The sequence below is a fragment of the Entelurus aequoreus genome, linkage group LG17, assembly GCF_033978785.1.
Source record: "Entelurus aequoreus isolate RoL-2023_Sb linkage group LG17, RoL_Eaeq_v1.1, whole genome shotgun sequence".
Classification (NCBI taxonomy): Eukaryota; Metazoa; Chordata; class Actinopteri; order Syngnathiformes; family Syngnathidae; genus Entelurus; species Entelurus aequoreus.
The window spans coordinates 8,500,076-8,517,093 of NC_084747.1; the positions used below are offsets into that span (position 1 = coordinate 8,500,076).

The window sequence follows — 17,018 nt, forward strand, 5'->3', positions numbered from 1 at the left end:
ATACTCCTCCCCTCTTAACCACGCCCACAACCCCGCCCCCAAAAAAGGTTTATCAGTTTGAAAATCAAATATGTTGTCTTTGTAGCATATTCAACTGAATATGGGTTGAAAATGATTTGCAAATCATTGTATTCCGTTTATATTTACATCTAACACAATTTCCCAACTCATATGGAAACGGGGTTTGTAAATACACATATTATATTTATATATACCGGCCGGCGACAGCTTGACGCCAGATGAAGTCAACAAAAATAGTACTTCATCAATTAGTTTAAGTTTAAAACTACATGGTGTATTAAGTGTTTACTTTCTACACTATTCTAACAAGGCGCATAACAAGAATGCAAATTATGTAAATTTTCTTTGGACACTTGAACTTCCCAATCAAAAGTTGACAGTATTGAAATTATTCTTGTTCTTTATTACCTCCAATCCTCTGCACGTTGATGTAGACATGTGGCCCAGTCTTCTCTTCACACACTGCACATCTCTTACTCTTCCCCAACATCTCTTCTTTCACATCATTATTTTCTTTACACAAGCGCTTGTTTTGCTCTTCCAGTTTCTTCATTTGACTTTTGCATTCTTTCATCTCCTCTGATGTGAACTCCACTGCCTTCTTCAAGCTAACAATCGGCTCTTTCTTTACATTGTTTAAAAGTCGGCTAATTTCTCATGAATGCTTTCTTTAGGCCTTAAATTAGCTTCCAATTTACCATAACTTCAACTCACTCACCTTCATTTTACGTCTTTATCTCCGTTGGTGATTTGCTGGAAGTTGGTGGCGCTGATTCTCTTTCACTTTCTCTTTTACCGGGCGTCGCCATCTTAGCATAGCAGTAGTCGTCCATCTTCTATCACGTCTTCAATCTTCACTTCAGATAACACGCCGTCGCTCCACACTCAAAGTCCGTTTGGAGGGCTTAAGAAAAGGTGAATAGTTGAGGTATTTCATGCTATTTTTGAATCTATAAGATCGTAAAAGTGAAACTTCTCCAGAAAGCCACGCCGCTTAGTCCGCCATCTTGGACTTTCCGCTTTACCACTGTTACGTGTGTTTGCGCATGCGCCAGAAGTGTGCAACTTCCGATCGACAACTGCACTTTAAAAAATAAAATATTTTTTAAATAACTAGCGACCCTTTTCATCTTTTCTTACATTCCTGGCTCATAATCTTTTGCAATTTGTTTAATGAACAATGAAGACTGCAAAGAAGAAAGTTGTAGGTGGGATCGGTGTATTAGCGGCTGGCTGCAGCAACACAACCAGGAGAACTTTGACTTGGATATCAGACGCGCTATCCTACGCTAGCCGCCGCTAGCCGCCGACCGCATGGATGATCGCGTGAAGTCCTTCCGTCGATCGCTGGAACGCAGGTGAGCACGGGTGTTGATGAGCAGATGAGGGCTGGCTGGCGTAGGTGGATAGCTAATGTTTTTAGCATAGCTCTGTGAGGTCCCGTTGCTAAGTTAGCTTCAATGGCGTCATTAGCAACAGCATTGTTAAGCTTCGCCAGGTTGGTAAGCATTAACCGTGTAGTTACATGTCCATGGTTTAATAGTATTGTTGATTTTCTGTCTATCCTTCCAGTCAGGGGTTTATTTATTTTGTTTCTATCTGCAGTTAAGCCCGATGCTATCACGTTAGCTCCGTAGCTAAAGTGCTTCGCCAATGTATTGTCGTGGAGATAAAAGTCACTGTGAATGTCCATTTTGCGTTCTCGACTCTCATTTTCAAGAGGATATAGTATCAGAGGTGGTTTAAAATACAAATCTGTGTTTCACAATAGAAAAAGGAGAAAGTGTGGAATCCAATGAGCCAGCTTGTACCTAAGTTACGGTCAGAGCGAAAAAAGATGCGTCCTGCACTGCACTCTAGTCCTTCACTCTCACGTTCCTCATCCACAAATCTTTCATCCTGGCTCAAATTAATGGGGTAATCGTCCCTTTCTCGGTCCGAATCGCTCTCGCTGCTGGTGTAAACAATGGGGAAATGTGAGGAGCCTTTCAATCTGCGACGTCACGCTACTTCCGGTACAGGCAAGGCTTTTTTTATCAGCTACCAAAACTTGTGAACTTTATCGTCGATGTTCTCTACTAAATCCTTTCAGCAAAAATATGGCAATATCGCGAAATGATCAAGTATGACACATAGAATGGATCTGCTATCCCCGTTTAAATAAAAAAAATTCCTTTCAGTAGGCCTTTAATAAACATACAGGACAAAGTGCATCCTGATTCTATTTTAAACTTGATGTGTGCCGATGAAAAGAAAGTTTGTCGCTGCATTACTGACTAATAACCTCAGTTATCATCCGATTGTAACAGACGTCTGCTTAGTAGGGGTAAATCACTCTTCCCTGAATGGCAGGAAGTTAGAGGAGCTAAATCCCTAACCCCCAGGCCTATTAGTCTCGTGTCCACTCTGCCTGCTTAGTAAAAACACAATAGCTTAGGCTCTAGGATTTGAACCCGTCACGGTGAGAACCTAAAGTACAGAATAAGTGAGTAAGTGTCAGTGTGTGGGACTTACTGTATCCCCCCTAACTATTACGCTCCAGAACAGAGGACGAGACGCCCCTACTTCAGAGAAAGGAAAAAACTTCACAATGAAATCAGTCGCGTGAAAGTTGAAAAATATTCTGTTATTTATTACACCAGTAATAGCACTCTAATACTAAGTAAAATAGACAAGTAAATAAAAAAATATATAAACAAAATATAGACTTATAGGAATGATTTCTCTAATAATCTGTAACCACTGTAAGAAATCCACCTTCACTTCACTAGAGTGGCACAATAACACCTGAAAGCCGGATTCAACTCCATCAGCATGCGTCTATACACAAAAAAACTGCAAAAATCCCACATATGCAAATAACAGTCGTATTCTTGTGAACACAATGCACACACAGTACCCTCGCTATTAATAGTAAAGCCAAGAACAGTCTCACACAGTTTTCATTAGGGGTATAACGGTACACAAACATTTTGGTTGGGTACATACCTCGGTTTAGAGGTCACGGTTCGGTTCATTTTCGGTACAGTAAGAAAACGACAAAATATAAATGTTTTGGTTATTTATTTACCAAATTTGTAAACAATGGCTTTATCTTTTTAACATTGGGAACACTGTAATAATAAACTTTTTTTCTACATATAAAAAGTGCAACATTAAACAGTTTCAAGTCAACTCATCATGCTTAATTTATTACAGCATTTGGGAAGCCTGTAGTTGATTTTTATCACACACACACACACACACCGCAAAATGAGCTAACGTTACGCTAAAAGCTAATTAGCCTTCACCTCAAGCCAGGACTGCGAGCCAGCTGAGCTGCAGTTTGTTTCTAGAAGGTCAACGGGCTCATAGTGATGTTACTAGTAGTTGACTGGGGGGGGGGGGGGGGGGGTATTTTAATTTGGGGAGAGTCCGCTGCCTGATGCTCACCTTCTAAACACCTATCTGCTAACCCCACCGCAGAAGCACTGAATCCATGCGCTCTGAATACGCACTGCTGATTGGCTGTTACCGCTCTGAATACGCACTGCTGATTGGCTAATACCGCTATGGTTGTAACTTAGACTTAGACTTAGACAAACTTTAATGATCCACAAGGGAAATTGTTCAACACAGTAGCTCAGTTACAATGATGGAAAGGACAATGCAGGTATAAATAGACTAATATAGCTATAAAAAAATATAACATATATACGAATATATACATAATATGTGTACAGAGTAATTTATATACAGATATATTATATTATGTCTATAACATATATACAATATAAACCAATGACCATGTACAATATTACAGTATATACAGTCTATATGACAGCAGCAGCATAAAATAGAAAGTAGGTCCAGCAGGAAATAGAAATAGACATTATAAACAAAGAGAAGTAGCTAACATGTCAGGTGTCAGGTAATAGGCAGATGTCATCTATTGCTGTATGGCGAGTGATTATACAGCTGGATGGAGTGTGGAATGAAGGAGTTCTTGAATCGCACAGTGCGGGAAGGAAGTTGAAGGAGCCTGTTGGAGTATGAACTCTGCTGTCCCTTAATTGTCAGGTGGAGTGGATGGGCAGGATTGTCTATGACGGCCAGCAGTTTGTCCAGTGACCTCCTGTCCCTCACTGACACAAACGCCTCCAATTGCGTGCCAATAGTTTGGCCGGCTTTCCGGATCAGATTATCAATCCGGTTTGAGTCCCTTTTGCTGGTGCTGCTCCCCCAACAAACCACTGCAAAGTACAGTGCACTGGCCACAACAGACTGATAAAATATCTCCGACAGCTTGCTGCACACATTGAATGACCTAAGCTTCCTCAGGAAAAAGAGTCTGCTCATGCCCTTCTTGTAAACAGCTTTGCAGTTGTCCTTCCAGTCCAGTTTGCTGTTCAAGTGGACTCCCAGGTACTTGTACTGCTCCACTACTGCCACCTCCCGGCCCTGGATCTTGATGGGTTCCACCGGGGTCACTCTCTTCCTGAAGTCGATGACCAGCTCCTTGGTCTTGTCCACATTAAGGACCAGATGGTTCGCCTGAGACCACTCCACAAAGTCAGCGATCAGTGTCCTGTACTCCAATTCCCGTCCCTCTCTGATACACCCGACCACAGCAGAGTCGTCAGAGTATTTCTGCAGGTGTGGAACTATACTGGAAGTCTGAGGTGTACAGGGAGAACAGGAAAGGAGACAGGACGGTCCCCTGTGGAGCACCTACACCACTGACCACAGTATCCGACACGGAGCTCCCCAGTCGCACAAACTGGGGCCTGTCAGACAAGTAATCAGTGATCCAGGAGACAATGGATGAACTGACACCCATCCTGAGCAACTTGTCACTCATCAGAATTGGCTGAATGGTGTTAAAGGCACTGGAGAAATCAAAAAACATGATCCTCACAGTGCCCTTCCCACCATCCAGGTGAGAGTGAGCATGAGGCAGCAGGTAGATAATAGCATCGCCCACTCCTACATGGGGCTGATATGCAAACTGTAGAGGATCCAGGGAAGGAGCCACCAGTGGCCTCAGCTGATCCAGCACAAGTCTCTCGAGGACCTTCATGACCTGGGACGTCAGGGCTACAGTTCTGAAGTCATTTGAGCTCGATGGGATGGGCTTCTTGGGCACCGTCACCAATCAAATGGTTGTGTGGGTGGGACAGTGCTGGGTGCGTTGTAGGAGACAGAGGCAGAAAGCAAAGCAGCTTGTTAAGACTTTAGCTTAGGCGGCTACTTTATATGTTCGTGTGGAAACTCGTTCGGTACACCTCCGAACTGAACCGGAACCCCCGTACCGAAACGGTTCAATACAAATACACGTACCGTTACACCCCTAGTTTTCACAGATTCAATGTCTTTTCATTGTTCAGTCAGTTCAAAGTTCCTTTCGGTTTGGATTGTCCAACGCCACTTTCCGTATGTGCCGACCGTTTAATTCCATCCATCCATCTTCTTCCGCTTATCTGAGGTCGGGTCGCGGGGGCAGCAGCCTAAGCAGGGAAGCCCAGATATCCCTCTCCCCAGCCACTTCGTCCAGCTCCTCCCGGGGGATCCCAAGGCGTTCCCAGGCCAGCCGGGAGACATAGTCTTCCCAACGTGTCCTGGGTCTTCCCCGTGGCCTCCTACCGGTCGCATGTGCCCGAAACACCTCCCTAGGGAGGCGTTCGGGTGGCATCCTGACCAGACTCCTGAACCACCTCATCTGGCTCCTCTCCATGTGGAGGAGCAGCGGCTTTACTTTGAGCTCCTCCCGGATGGCAGAGCTTCTCACCCTATCTCTAAGGGAGAGACCCGCCACCCGGCGGAGGAAACTCATTTCGGCCGCTTGTACCCATGATCTTGACCTTTCGGTCATAACCCAAAGTTCATAACCATAGGTGAGGATGGGAACGTAGATCGACCGGTAAATTGAGAGCTTTGCCTTCCGGCTCAGCTCCTTTTTCACCACAACAGATCGATACAGCGTCCGCATTACTGAAGACGCCGCACCGATCCGCCTGTCAATCTCACCATCCACTCTTCCCTCACTCGTGAACAAGACTCCGAGGTACTTGAACTCCTCCACTCATACTTGCCAACCTTGAGACCTCCGAATTCGGGAGATTGGGGGTGGGGGTGGGGGGGGGGGGTCTACACACACATAACACTCCTCTCTACTCATTGTTGTATTTGAAAGTGCAATGCTTTGCAGCCAGTAGCACAGCCTTTGAAGGAGCATAGGTATGGGCAGTATGTGTGAAATGTAATTTGCAGGAAAGGAGTGAGTTTAGGGTTGAATTGTCCATCCTCGTTCTATTCTGTCACTATCTTTCTAACCAAGCTAAACACTCTCTCTGATGATGCATTGCTGTGTGGCACGCACAAAAGTGCCTTCTTCAAATGAACCAGAGTCTAGAATCGTCCATCTCTCCCTAGCATACCCCTTCCCCTTCGAGCTGTCCTGGATGAACTGAAATTCTTGTTTCCAATCATTTTGGAACTTGCAAGCGTACTTCTTCTTACTTGTCGTCGCCATGATTGTCTCTTCTTCATTCTTCTGCTTCCTCTGTGTTATGTTTTTGGACATTACTACTTGCCGTAGTGTTGAAGCAATGCATGATGGGAATCCGGATGTTGTGTGTCAGTGTATTAACGTGCCGGCTGGGATAAACACACGCTGAGCAATAGCTCCGTGCCTGCCTACTTTATGGGTTATAGATAAACATATGGATAACGGAGACTTATATAATAGTCTCCTTCTTGTTGTGTGCGCAGTTGCGCACTGAGCTCCAAAAGCCGTAGATGTTATAACGTGACTGGGCCTGCATGCTGTTTATATGGAGGAAAAGTGGACGTGACGACAGGCTGTCTTCACTTAGGTCTGGCTGGAAATCGGGAGAATGGTTGTCCCGGGATATTTTCGGGAGAGGCACTGAAATTCGGGAGTCTCCCGGAAAATTCGGGAGGGTTGGCAAGAATGCCTCCATTTGGGGCAGGGTCTCCTCCCCAACCCGGAGATGGCACTCCACCCTTTTCCGGGTACCCTCATTGGGGCCTGTTTGTAGCATTGGACATGTTTGTTAGCCCCAATTTACAATTTTTGTTGTGATGCTATTTACATTCTATTACTCATTACATTACTTAGGGCTGGGATGTTCAAATTATGTGCATTTATGTACACTGTGTATACACATCTAAGTGATATACATTTAACGGCCCTGTTGCAGGCTTGTGCCTATATTTCATTGCATCGTGGTCACTTTAGTTGATTTATAATGATTGTATTTGTTTTGTACAGGAATCCACACACACGCAAACAAACAACTCATGCATGTCTTCAATATACAATTGAACCTGCAAATCTGAACTTGGACAATGTATTATTTCTCCTGCACTCACCTAAACCTTGGGTGCGATTGGATGAAAACATTTTGAGGGATCTCAGGTTGTTAGGGCTACATGAAGAAATATGTGCACAGTATTAGGTGTACACCTACATGAAGTTCCATCGAGGTTTGTTTTGAAGCGAAAGTGGGCGCAGAGCACATCCCTCTACCACTGGAGTGTGACGTCATCGCTGCCTGTGCAATGCGCACTGCCTTCCTGCGCCGGTCAAAATCAACACTGTGATTAATCATCATTCATTTATGGTAACGCGATATATTCTTTTTAATAATCACATGCGTTAACATTGACAGCCTTAGTTGAAACCCATACTTTTTTTCAGAAAACTCATCAAATCACTGACCTGTAAATTGCGGCCCATTATCAGTGTTACTCCCTCCGAGGTCTTAATCAAGGCTCAAGTCGTTCGTTTTTCTCACAGACATTTATTTCAGCCACGTCTTCTTCACGTTACCAACGATGCCAAATATAATGCCGTCAGAAGTAATAAAATAAGCAAACAGAACTTACAATTAGTCTGACATCCAAAGAAAGAAAACACATAGATTTCACAAACATATCAGAAGTAATCATACCTCGTTGGCCTCATAAACTCCAAGGGAATAAAGTTTATTCTCAATCCGGGACTCCATTAACGTCATCCACATCAAACACTTGTCGTCTCTTGCTGCTTCCTCAAAGGCCTACTGAAAGCCACTACTAGCGACCACGCAGGCTGATAGTTTATACATCAATGATGAAATCTTAACATTGCAACACATGCCAATACGGCCGGGTTAACTTATAAAGTGCAATTTTAAATTTCCTGCGAAACTTCCGGTTGAAAACGTCTATGTATGATGACGTATGCGCGTGACGTCAATGGTTGAAGCGGAAGTATTCGGACACATTGTATCCAATACAAACAGCTCTGTTTTCATCGCAAAATTCCACAGTATTCTGGACATCTGTGTTGGTGAATCTTTTGCAATTTGTTTAATGAACAATGGAGACTGCAAAGAAGAAAGCTGTAGGTGGGATCGGTGTATTAGCGGCTGGCTGCAGCAACACAACCAGGAGGACTTTGACTTGGATAGCAGACGCGCTATCTGACGCTAGCTGCCGACCGCACGGATGATCGGGTGAAGTCCTTCGTTGCGCCGTCGATCGCTGGAACGCAGGTGAGCACGGGTGTTGATGAGCAGATGAGGGCTGGCGTAGGTGGAGCGCTAATGTTTTTAGCATACGTCTGTCGAGGTCCCGTAGCTAAGTTAGCTTCAATGGCGTCGTTAGCAACAGCATTGCTAGGCTTCGCCAGGTTGGACAGCATTAACCGTGTGGTTACAGGTCCAGTGTTTGGTAGTATTGTTGATCTTCTGTCTATCCTTTTTTTATCAGCGACCAAAACTTGCAAACTTTTATCGTCGATGTTCTCTACTAAATCCTTTCAGCAAAAATATGGCAATATCGCAAAATGAAGTATGACACATAGAATGGATCTGCTATCTATCCCCGTTTAAATAAGAACATTTTATTTCAGTAGGCCTTTAATTCCCTCACATATTAATTGTCCCCCCAACAACGTGACCAAACTGGAAACAAAACATATATTCCCCAGTCAATTGACATGGGTTTGTAACAAAAATAAAGTTAACATAAACTTGCATGAATTAACCCAAGGAATCACATTTTTAATCTCATTATATGTACAATATGTAATTTATTTATTTATTCGCACCAACTATGACATTATATTTTAAATATACATGTTGCATCTGTCAGCAGCTACACTGACATTGATGTGTCTCTGAGAACTGAACACATTTTTATAACTTATAACAAAATGTGTTTATACAGTAACCTGCTCACATGAGTCACATTACAGCAGGGGTGTCAAACTCATTTTAGCTCAGGGGCCGCATGGAGGAAAATCTATTTCCAGGTGGGCGGGACAGGTAAAATCATGGCATGATAAGTTAAAAATACAACTATGATAAAGTCAAAGAGTAAAAGTTAGGCGGTTTGTTATGCAAACAGTTACCCAGCATCACTTATGCGTCAACGTCGGTTTTGATACATCTCAACTTTGCAGTGAAAAAGGGTGTAGTGCAGGTTTTTGAGCGTGCACAAACTTGACACAGTCCAGGGATGAAGAAGGAGTAACCAAGCACTTGAAGCATCATCTATCTTACTGTTCAGGAAGGTTTCAGATACAGAGAAGACATGGGGTCATGAGTGGATAAGATTATGCTCTAAATAATCCAAGTTTGTATGAATACCTCAGATATTATACGCAAATACGGTGTTAGCTTCCACTGTTATGCTGATGACACCCGACTCTACATGCCCCTAAAGCTGACCAACACGCCGGATTGTAGTCAGATGGAGGCGTGTCTTAATGAAATTAAACAATGGATGTCCGCTAACTTTTTGCAACTCAACGCTAAGAAAACGGAAATGCTGATTATCGGTCCTGCTCAACACCGACATCTATTTAATAATACCACCTTAACATTTGACAACCAAACAATTAAACAAGGCGACTCGGTAAAGAATCTGGGTATTATCTTCCACCCAACTCTCTCGTTTGAGTCACACATTAAGAGTGTTACTAAAACGGCCTTCTTTCATCTCCGTAATATCGCTAAAATTAGTTTCATTTTGTCCACAAGCGACGCTGAGATCATTATCCATGCGTTCGTGACATCTCGTCTCGATTACTGTAACGTATTATTTTCGGGTCTCCCTATGTCTAGCATTAAAAGATTACAGTTGGTACAAAATGCGGCTGCTAGACTTTTGACAAAAATAAGAAAGTTTGATCATATTACGCCTATACTGTATATACCTTTATATACTTTGTACATATATATATACATACCTATACTGGCTCACCTGCACTGGCTTCCTGTGCACTTAAGATGTGACTTTAAAGTTTTACTACTTACGTATAAAATACTACACGGTCTAGCTCCATCCTATCTTGCTGATTGTATTGTACCATATGTCCCGGCAAGAAATCTGCGTTCAAAAAACTCCGGCTTATTAGTGATTCCCAGAGCCCAAAAAAAGTCTGTGGGCTATAGAGCGGGGGGGGGGGGGGGGGGGGGGGGGGGGGGGGGTTTACCCACATATGCGGTCCTCTCCAAGGTTTCTCATAGTCATTCACATTGACGTCCCACTGGGGTGAGTTTTTCCTTGCCCGTATGTGGGCTCTGTACCGAGGATGTCGTTGTGGCTTGTGCAGCCCTTTGAGACACTTGTGATTTAGGGCTATATAAATAAACATTGATTGATTGATTGATTGATATTTGTGAAAGAAGCAGTGAGGAGGTCCTGGGTAGGGTGGATGTCACCACATATGAGCAACATACCACAAACTAAACAGCTAATTTGTTATTTTCCCTTGTGTGTTCTAAAGTGTCTTACTGCATCTGCATTACGTGTGAACCTTTTACAGCACACTGAACAAGTAAATGGTTTTTCTCCAGTGTGTGTTCTCATGTGTTGAGTCAATATTCTCTTAACAGAAAAGCTTTTGCCACAAACTGAACACTTATATGGTTTTTCATCTGTGTGTGTTCTCATGTGTTCTATCAAACAACCCTTAAAAGAAAAGCTCTTGCCACAACATGAACAGATAAATGGTTTTCCACCGGTGTGTGTTCTCATGTGTTCAGTCAAATATCTGTTAACAGACAAGCCTTTGCCACAAACTGAACAATTAAGTGGTTTTTCACCTGTGTGTGTTCTCATGTGTTGAGTCAAAGAGGTATTTCGAGAAAAGCTTTTGCCGCACACTGAACAATTAAATGTTTTTTCTCCTGTGTGTGTTCTCATGTGTTGAGTCAAAGAGCTTTTTTGAGAAAAGCTTTTGCCACAAACTGAACAAGCAAAATGTTTTTCACCTGTGTGTGTTCTCATGTGTCGACTCAACAAGCTATTTTGAGAAAAGCTTTTGCCACAAACTGAACACTTAAATGGTTTTTCACCTGTGTGCGTTCTCATGTGTCGACTCAACAAGCTATTTTGAGAAAAGCTTTTGCCACAAACTGAACAAATAAATGGTTTTTCACCTGTGTGTGTTCTCATGTGTTGAGTCAAATTGCTCTTTTTAGTAAAACTTTGACCACAAACTGAGCAGCTCAAACATGTTTTACCTCTCTTCTTTGTAGAGCATTCAGAGTGTTTGTTGTCAGTGTGAGTCCTCATATCACCTTCACAGTCTTTATCGCTACTCAAAGGTTCTTCAACCTCGTCTTCAGCCTCACTATCTGATAGTGGAGCTAAGAGGTTGTCTATCTGTGGTTTCTCTTCATCATCTTCAGTCTTCACAGAGAGAATACTCAGTGGAAACTTGGTGTAATCAGCTTCCTCTCGTCCTAGAAGACACTCTCCCTCCTGAGTGATGCAGAGTTCCTCCTCTTCCTTTTTAATGCAGGGTGGTTGTGGAGTCTCCTGCTTCAAAGTGGAGCTCCCCCCTAACTGAGGGGAAACTTCTTCTGGATTACCGATCAGCTGCTGGACGTCTGCAAGACACAAACAACAAAAACACACTTTCTTCTATGTACTGTATGTGTGTGTAGTAGGGTTGTACAGTATACTGCTACTAATAAAGTATTGTGGTACTAATCAATTGAAATTGGTACTATACCACCTTTCAAAGTACCGGTACCGTTCTTTCATCTGAATGCTGCTGTGACTACAGAGCCGAGGCATTTTGACACTTTGTGTGTCAAAACGCACACACAAAGTGCATACAAGCAATAACATGGTGGTGACACTTTCAACAGGGAGCCGCCGCTCTGCAAGGGTTGCTTTACACCTTTCCTGTTTGTGGGCTCCCAGACCATGGTCGAGGAGCGCAGGGGAGACGTTCCCTCTAGGGCCCATGTTTTGTCGGGGGTAACACTGGGTCTATAAAGCTCCGCTCTTTGGTCGGAAGGACGAGGCCGTCGATTAGTTACAACTTGCTCACTTTATTTATTATTTCCACAGGGCACAACCGGACATCCACCATGCTATTAACACTCCTGCACATGCTACCACTACCTCTCCTTACTCGCCCACTCACTTACTCACCCCACATACTGCCACTCTTAAAGGAGCACACACACATACACTACTCTCACAACAGCTGCTTTAAAACACGCCTCGCCAAATGTGGTGATTAGTATTACCACCTTTGCTTCAGACTTAGGTCAACATTTAAATAATAAGCATTCAGATCTGCACAAGGAGTTTAAATAGTGACAGGTATAATGTAGTTGTTACACCTGTCCTGCTGCTCTCTCTTTACTCGCCCGCTCACTCGCTGACGTCACTCAGACAACACGTTGACATTCTCACAAACACACATACTACTCTCATAAGTTAACCAGCTCCCCTGCTGTGCACATGTACAAAACCCAAAAGCAGTGAAGTTGTCACGTTGTGTAAATGGTAAATAAAAAGAGAATACAATGATTTGCAAATCCTTTTCAACTTATATTCAATTGAATAGACTGCAAAGACAAGATATTTAATGTCTGAACTGAGAAACTATTTTTATTTTGCAAATAATCATTAAATCAGAATTTAATGGCAGCAACACATTGCAAAAAAGTTGGCACGGGGGCATTTTTACCACTGTGTTACATGGCCTTTCCTTTTAACAACACTCAGTAAAGGTTTGGGAACTGAGGAGACACATTTTTGAAGCTTCTCAGGTGGAATTCTTTCCCATTCTTGCTTGATGTACAGCTTAAGTTGTTCAACAGTCTGGGGGTCTCCCTTGTGGTATTTTAGGCTTCATAATGCACCACACATTTTCAATGGGAGACAGGTCTGGACTACAGGCAGGCCAGTCTAGTATGCACACTCCTTTACTACAAAGCCACACTGTTACAACACATGGCTTGGCATTGTCTTGCTGAAATAAGCAGGGGCGTCCATGATAACGTTGCTTGGAAGGCAACATATGTTGCTCCAAAACCTGCATGTACCTTTCAGCATTAATGGTGCCTTCACAGATGTGTAAGTACCCATGCCTTGGGCACTAATACACCCCCATACCATCACAGATGCTGGCATTTGAACTTTGCGCCAAGAACAATCCGGATGGTTATTTTCTTCTTTGTTTGATGTCCACAGTTTCCAAAACCAATTTGAAATGTGGACTCGTCAGACCACAGAACACTTTTACACTTTGCATCAGTCCATCTTAGATGAGCTCGTGGCCCAGCGAAGCCGGCGGCGTTTCTGGGTGTTGTTGATAAATGGCTTTTGCTGTGTTTGTGGGTGTTGTTGATAAATGGCTTTTGCTGTGCATAGTAGGGTTTTAACTTGCACTTACAGACTGTACTTACAACTGCAGTTACTGGCAGTGGTTTTCTGAAGTGTTCCTGAGCCCATGTGGTGATATCCTTTACACACTGATGTCAGTTTTTGACGCAATACTGCCTGAAGGATCCAAGGTCACGGGCATTCAATGTTACGTGCAGTGATTTCTCCAGATTCTCTGAAGCTTTTGATGATATTATAGACCTGAGATGGTGAAATCCCTAAATTCTCTGCAATAGCTGGTTGAGCAATGTTGTTCCTAAACTGTTCGACAATTTGCTCACATATTTGTTGTCAAAGTGGTGACCCTCCCCCCATCCTTGTTTGTGAATGACTGAGCATTTCATGGAAGCTGCTTTTATACCCAATCATGGCACCCACCTGTTCCCAATTAGCCTGTTCAACTGTGGGATGTTTTTGCCACTTGTGCCAACTTTTTTGAAACATGTTGCAGGCATCAAACTCCAAATGAGCTAATATTTGCAAAAAATAACAAAGTTTTCCAGTTTGAAGATTAAATATCTTGTCTTTGCAGTCTATTCAATTGAATATAGATTGAAAGGGATTTGCAAATCATTGTATTCTGTTTTTATTTACCATTTACACATCGTGCCAACTTCACTGCTTTTGGGGTTAGTAGATACGTAGACGCGCACACAGCTGCTTGGCTTGATGCCAAATATTAGCACAGTTAAAACTGCCCAATTAGCAGTCAACTAATGCAAGTGAAATGACTACATTTTGTAACAAATTCCTACCATTTGTGTTTTGTCTTTAATAAATGTGTTTTACCTGCTACATGGCTTATCTGTGTACATGTATTCATAGTTTAGTTTTTAGTACTTCATTAATAATTGTATTTTTCTTAAAGCACAGACCAGGACTGGCAACCATAAATTTAGAATAACTTTATATAATGTCAGTAAAACTTTCTGTTCTATTCTAATCTAATCCTTGATTATAGCAGACTATATGTAATATGGAAAATTGTAAATTGTTCTTTGAGTGCAACGAGAAAAGCCCAAAGTGTTTAATGCCTCTTAATTTATATTTTAACCTTGTAAAATTGTTCTTTGACTGTGAGTGTTTAATGTAGTGTAAGATGTTATGTTAAAATTAAGCCAATATTGACATTTTTCGTAGTTCCTTTTATTTGGAAAAGTATCTATACATTTAGTACCGGTACTAAATTATTGGTATGGGGACAACCCTAGTGTGTAGTGTTTCATGGCCATTCATTTAGTGCCTTGCCAGAATGATGGATCAATGTTTACATGACTTGTCATAGACTCACAAAAGTTCAGCTAGAATCACAGAAAGTAGAAAACATCTGCTGCGATGGACATTAGGATACTACAAACTAACAGTGGGGAAAAAGTCAATATTGAAATACATCACAAAACTAAAAAAGATAATATCTATCTGAAAGAAGTCTGTAGTTAAGAAGTTGATGACTTTTTTAGATATTAAATGCAAGAAATTTGATCCACTTTCTGTACAACTGCAATGATCATTTTATTTACTTTGTTTTTGACACAATTTGTCCAATAAATAATAACTGTGAACAAGTACACATTTATACAACATTCATTTTAAGTAGGTTTTTTGACATTTTCAGTGACTTTGTAAACATGGAAGTAAAACTCCATGTCACAATCAGTGTTGGGTTAGTTACTGAAAATCAGTAACTAGTTACAGTTACTAGTCATTTTATTTCAAAAGTAACTCAGTTACTTATACCAAAAAGTAATGAGTTACTGTGATAAGTAACTATTTAGTTACTTATTTTCTTCTTCTGTTTTTAAGGCTCACATTAATGCCCTTTTAGCCTTCATTTCAGTACTGTTATTGCACTGGAGAATAATACAATGTGTTGATCAACTTGACATGCATTTGCATCACTGAACTCAGAAAGCAATGTGGTCTACATACAACACACAAACAATGTGGTCTACATACAACACACAAACAATGTGCTCTACATACAACACTCAAACAATGTGGTCTACATACAACGCACAAACAATGTGCTCTACATACAACACACAAACAATGTGGTCTACATACAACACACAAACAATGTGGTCTACATACAACACACAAACAATGTGGTCTACATACAACACACAAACAATGTGGTCTACATACAACACACAAACAATGTGGTCTACATACAACACACAAACAATGTGGTCTACATGCAACACACAAACAATGTGGTCTACATACAACACACAAACAATGTGGTCTACATACAACACACAAACAATGTGGTCTACATACAACACACAAACAATGTGGTCTACATACAACACACAAACAATGTGGTCTACATACAACACACAAACAATGTGGTCTACATGCAACACACAAACAATGTGGTCTACATACAACACACAAACAATGTGGTCTACATACAACACACAAACAATGTGGTCTACATACAACACACAAACAATGTGGTCTACATACAACACACAAACAATGTGGTCTACATACAACACACAAAGACAAAGATATGTTTCAAAGGGCCAATTTATTTCAGGCCAGAACAAATTGACAAAACTATTTTAAATAGCTGCAACATAACATACATAAGTAACAAACAGCATAATAACAACATAGCTGTAAACCAAGGAAGTACTTTAACTTTACATACACAAAGCCTTCCTTTTCTCTCAAGGAATTCTGAAATAAAATCATGTCCGAAGCCCAGAACACTCTACGCATTTCCCCAGTTTTAGTTTAGAGATAAGGAAAGATTGGCCTGGCCCACTAGGATCCCTCTTTTTGTTTGTGAACTTTATAGTCTATACATTTAGAGTGATGTGATAATCAAACACTCTAGAAGTCTAGAATAGAATAGAATATAAAGTACTTTATTGATCCCTGGGGGAAATTCAGCATGAAGCAGAATGAAAGAGTGTTTAAGAAAATTGACAGTGTGTGTACTATAACTCGTAATAACATTGATTTTGATTCAATATTATGTTTTGAGCAATGACAGTTTGAAAGAAAAAAAACAACTTTGTTTTATTAGTCAACATTGCAACTTTTTCTAAATTACATTTCACCTTTAAGCTTTTTTATTTCACTTTTGTTATGTTTTTGTTTATTTGAATAGTATTTTTAGAATGTGCCGTGGGCCTTTAAAACATTAGCTGTGGGCCGCAAATGGCCTCCGGGGCACACTTTTGACACCCCTGCTATAGATCATAAAAAATTAAATCTGATAAATCTATGGAGAAAAAGCAGAGCCTGGCGACGCATGCGCGTTTATCATAACTCTCTCTCTCTCTCTGTCTCTGCCCCTCCCT

General features: G+C 41.6%; 1 protein-coding gene across 1 annotated transcript; it reads right to left on the reverse strand.

Annotated features, from left to right (window-relative positions):
• Nucleotides 1-10,531: 10,531 nt before the first annotated feature.
• Nucleotides 10,532-11,875, reverse strand: LOC133632291 (oocyte zinc finger protein XlCOF22-like). The gene has a single exon (XM_062024645.1). It carries the CDS (start codon nt 11,590-11,592, stop codon nt 10,777-10,779), a length of 816 nt encoding a protein of 271 aa, XP_061880629.1. The 5' UTR covers nt 11,593-11,875; the 3' UTR covers nt 10,532-10,776.
• Nucleotides 11,876-17,018: the final 5,143 nt, after the last annotated feature.

Bases quoted from the DNA above. Each gene is read 5' to 3' on its own strand.
- LOC133632291 (XM_062024645.1), bottom strand. From the start codon at position 11,592: ATGAGGACTCACACTGACAACAAACACTCTGAATGCTCTACAAAGAAG.